The sequence below is a fragment of the Otolemur garnettii genome, unplaced genomic scaffold (genome assembly GCF_000181295.1).
Source record: "Otolemur garnettii isolate 467f Iridium unplaced genomic scaffold, OtoGar3 scaffold00017, whole genome shotgun sequence".
In the NCBI taxonomy this organism is placed as follows: domain Eukaryota; kingdom Metazoa; phylum Chordata; class Mammalia; order Primates; family Galagidae; genus Otolemur; species Otolemur garnettii.
The window spans coordinates 9,785,527-9,790,057 of record NW_003852412.1 but is presented as its reverse complement, the minus strand read 5'-3'; the positions used below and the strand labels follow the sequence as shown (position 1 = coordinate 9,790,057).

The 4,531-nt window shown below is 32.1% G+C and overlaps 1 protein-coding gene across 1 annotated transcript in view; it reads right to left on the bottom strand.

Annotated features, from left to right (window-relative positions):
- Positions 1–4,531, bottom strand: part of HMGCR (3-hydroxy-3-methylglutaryl-CoA reductase) — a 26,439-nt gene that overhangs the window by 18,988 nt on the left and 2,920 nt on the right. Inside the window, exons 2-4 of the mRNA XM_003785918.2 lie at positions 1,562–1,749; positions 981–1,092; positions 627–714 (exon numbers count right to left, since the gene is read on the bottom strand). Coding sequence (XP_003785966.1) covers positions 627–714; positions 981–1,092; positions 1,562–1,749 — 388 coding nt within the window. The remainder of the gene's footprint in view (positions 1–626; positions 715–980; positions 1,093–1,561; positions 1,750–4,531) is intronic.

Below are 4,531 nucleotides of genomic sequence, written 5' to 3'. Positions count from 1 at the left end.
AAAAAAAAAAAAAGAAAACATTTAGAAAGATAAACTAAACAAACTTTCTGAAGAGTAAATTGGCAGTAATAGTATTAAACAGCTCTAAAAAAGCAAAGTGTTAAGAAAACGAAACCTCTGCCCTTCTTCTAGAAATGTATCCTAAGAAAATAATTATGAACAAAAATGTAGCTACGAAAGTATGCTTAATATTGGCATTAAAAATATGAATATGCTTAATATTGTTATTAATGGAGAAAATTAACTGACCCAACAATTTAACATTACAGTATTAATAAACTACAAAATATTCAGACAGAAGAATACATAAAACCACTGCAAACAATTGAGTTTAACAGTAGGGACATGCAAAGACGTTGATAAAACTATTGTTAGGCACAAAGAAATCACAAAAAAGGATATTCGGTAAGATCTCAGAAAGTTTCCTTAAGTATAAAAAAGTAAGAAGATACATACCAAAATGTCAATTGATTAAAATAAGCTAACAGTAAGATTATATGAAAAATTTCCCCTTACTTTCTAAATGTTTGAAATTTTGTATATTACTAATACTTTTATAGAATGGAAAAGAAAAGCTCTTGAAAAGATATTTTAAAAGAAAGCATAGTTAGGTTTTAAATACTTACTTCAAGCCTGTCAATTCTTTGTCTAAGAAGTGAATGACAACTGTACTGAATACAAAGCTTGAGAAAATCGTGAAGAGACCAGCAATACCTAAGATGACAAAATTCAATATTGAAAAATTGTTATTCTTTATTACACAGCTAACACTTAGTCTCTCATTATATTCCAAGATAAAGAATATAATTTTTTCCAGATTATTAAATGTCAATAATAAGAAGAGGAAACTATCAAATGCACGCAGCACACTTCCAGCAATATACATTATTTCTAAACATGATTTGAACAAATACGTTTCTCTCCACAGTAAACCAAAAATCTGATGGCACACAAAGAAGTTAAATATATAAAAGTATTACCCAAAATATATTTTGATCCAAGTTGACGTAGATTCTGAAACTGGAAGTAAATATATAGGATTGCTATGCATCGTGTTATTGTCAGAATTATAATGTCACTGCTCAAAACATCCTATAGGGAGATAGAAAAGAAAACTCCAATAGCTCTGAATTTTAAAACAAGCAATCAAAAATAAAAATTTTTATTTTGTATGTCATTAGTTTATACGGTGTCAAGAGAATATAAATGTAAGCAAACTATAAGTACAATAAAAATATCAAATATACAAATAAAAAATCAAATCCAATTTTTTAAAAAAACCACTGTAAGCCAATACATCATCACAATCATTTTTGACTATTAGTCATTTATAAAGGCTGCAGTTCTCAATCGCACCCATTTATACAGAAAAGGCAACAGAAAGTATTTCCAGTATGTTTACATATCATGTAAGTAAAGGGAAATTTAAGATAAGTCCATGAATAAAGATTTTACTCATAACTTTTTTAAATTATATGTCTCTATAAAAGGACCCATAAGGTGTCTTTAGAAACTAAAAATTTAATGTACTTTAGTCAACAAAAAAATAAATATCACTAACCTCTTCAAACTTTGGACACTCATAATTCCAACCACAGATCTTGTCGTTGCCAGTGAACATGTTCATGGACATCATACAGATGGTCAGTGTCACTGTCCCCACTATGACTTCCCAGGGATGGGAGGCCACAAAGAGGCCATGCATTCGGAAAAGTCTTGACAACATTGCAGTGACAGAATCCTTGGATCCTGGAAAGAATGTCAAGTATGAAAACTTGGTATATGACTCAATGTATTTTTAAGAAAAGATTTTATGGAAAAGTGTGCTGTAAACCCTGTAACGCAGTTTCCTATACATAGGACTGTTTGATAGTGTTCCTTGTAATTCTGGAAAATACTAAGCTTTCTTTTTCTGGTAGAGACAGGGTCTTGCTCTTGCTCAGGCTGGTCATGAATTCCTTACCTCAAGCAATCTTCCTGCCTTAGCCTTCATAGTGCTAGGATTGCAAGCATTAAATGCCAGGCCCAGCCAGAATCTACTTATTAAGGGTTCTCCTGTTAAATCATGTTGGTTTATAAGCCCCTGAAAGGAAGAACTAACTACATTTTCTCATTCTGTTAAATGTATGGCTTAACATTACTAGCAAACTCACATTTAATAAACCTTCCTCATGTTGCTGCCATCAGAGGAAAATCTATTCTGATAGATGTTTCTACGTTAATAAAAAGGGGTAAGGATTTTGCTGCATTGGCTGCTTTTCTTCTAGCACAATCATCAACAATAGGGTTAGGAGATCAATGGAAAAAGAGTTAGATGTGAAAAACTCCCAAACCTTTATAGCTAATTAGAAGCCAGAACAGTAGTAGAAAAAAAGGATGATGGCTGAAGCATGTCTACAGCAGTCAAAGAATTCCCAGCAGAATATATAGAAGATTCTGATTTAGTGACTATCATGACTATATTTCCTATTTGCTGTTTAAATATTATAATAATAATTTGATATTCTAATTTTGAAAAAATCTTATATAATCTTTGGCCTCTACAAAGGAACTTGCAAATCATACTTTTTACATGAAAATTAATGCCTATCATAAAGCATATCATAATGACAACCCATAAAAATTAATTAGAATTAAGATGTAAAAAGCCCACTGATTGCCACTTTAGCAAGAATTCAAATGAATCCCATATTTAGTAGTAACTAAGAAAAGCGAGTCATCTATTAAAGACAGAAAATAAAAAGGCCAACCAATTAAGTAAAAGAAAAAGGATTAATCTGTCTAAAGGGTTAAAGAAAAAACAAATTTGGGAGGCGCCTGTGGCTCAAAGGAGTCGGGGACCGGCCCCAGATACTGGAGGTGGTGGGTTCAAACCCAACCCTGGCCAAAAAAAAAAACTCTCCCCCCACCCCCAAAAAAAAGAAAGAAAGAAAGAAAAAACAAATAGTTTTTAGAAGCCAAAGCAACTATCAACTGTCACTTCTCACCAGCATCATTTCACATTCTCTGCATTTCAACCATACAAGGCCATTAGCTTTATAACTGGTTTTCAACTGCAGGTCACAACCCTTCACGGGATTAATCAGGTCATGAAATCAATTTTGTGGGGAAGAACAAACATCATTTAATAAAATAGAAAATAATACAAAATATAGCTGTTTGGTAAGATGCATTATGAGTAAGTGGCATTTCTTGAAACTTTAAGTTATACGAAATTGTGTGTGTGTGTGTTTTGGCTTCCAATATAACATGTATTTCTTACTGCATGTCTCAATTTTAAAAGGCTAGCAGTTACTAAGGGATATAAATGTGGCATGCATCTGCCTATGATTGTTCATGCTTTTTCAACCTTCCATCCTGAGTCTTACTCATTATTTTACCCTCTAGCACCTTACACTCATGTATAGCATTGCTCAACATAAACCAGCTGAACTAAAAACAAATTCTTAAACTATAGCACCAGGCATTTTATTGACAAAACTTGAAACAGACCTAAAGATGACTTTTTTAAAGGTACCTAGATACAGATGTAATCCATGCCCTCCAGTTCAAGTCCAAATGCAGAACTTTCAAGAAACACATTAATGGGGAAAAGAGAGAAACATTATCCATACGGCTTGAGTATCCTTAGTCTGCAATGCTTGAGACCAAAAGTGTTTCAGATTTAGGATCTTTTTTTCTTTCAAACTATTTGCATTACCTTTACTGGTAATCCCTAATACAAAAATCCAAAATGCAAAATGCTCCAATGAGCATTTCCTTTGAGCATCATTTCAGATTTTGGAGCATTCATAGAAAATGAACAACAACAAAATACTTTCTATTAAAGTAGCAGGAATTTAGACTTAAAGCAGTGGTTCTCAACCTTCCTAATGCCACGACCCTTTAATACAGTTCCTCATGTTGTGGTGACCCTCAACCACAAAATAATTTTCATTGCTACAGTGGTATTAGGAAGGTTGAGAATCACTGACTTAAAGTATTGGAGAACTTTAATTTTTTTTCTTGAATGTGGCAAAGATGAATTTATACCTAGGATATAACATCTCCGAACTTGCATTATCACCATGAAATCTTTTGAGGGAAAACGTGTCTAGTGTATAATTAGGGATTAATCACACTAAACCAATCAGTGAACAAATATAGGGTTCCTTCCTGCTTGAAGCAGCTCAAATTTTAATTCAGCTAAATTAACTTTTTTTAATTTCAACTTTTTTATAATTCATAATTTCTATTTTCTTTTATAAAATTAGAGAGAAAGGGATGAATTAACATATTAGCTTAGATTTGAACCCTACCCAATTATAACCAAAACCTCATTAAAAGGCTAGATTTTCATGATGATAGTCTATACTATAAATTCTTTCTTATACTTGTAACAAAATTCTACAAGCTGGTCTTAAGACTCAACTAGCATCAACATTCCAAAAAGTCAATTAATTATGTTAACTGAAAATGTAATTACATTACGTTTGAAAATTAGGTCAAAATTATTTCTTTTTTTTTTTTTTGAGACAGAGCCTCAAGCTGT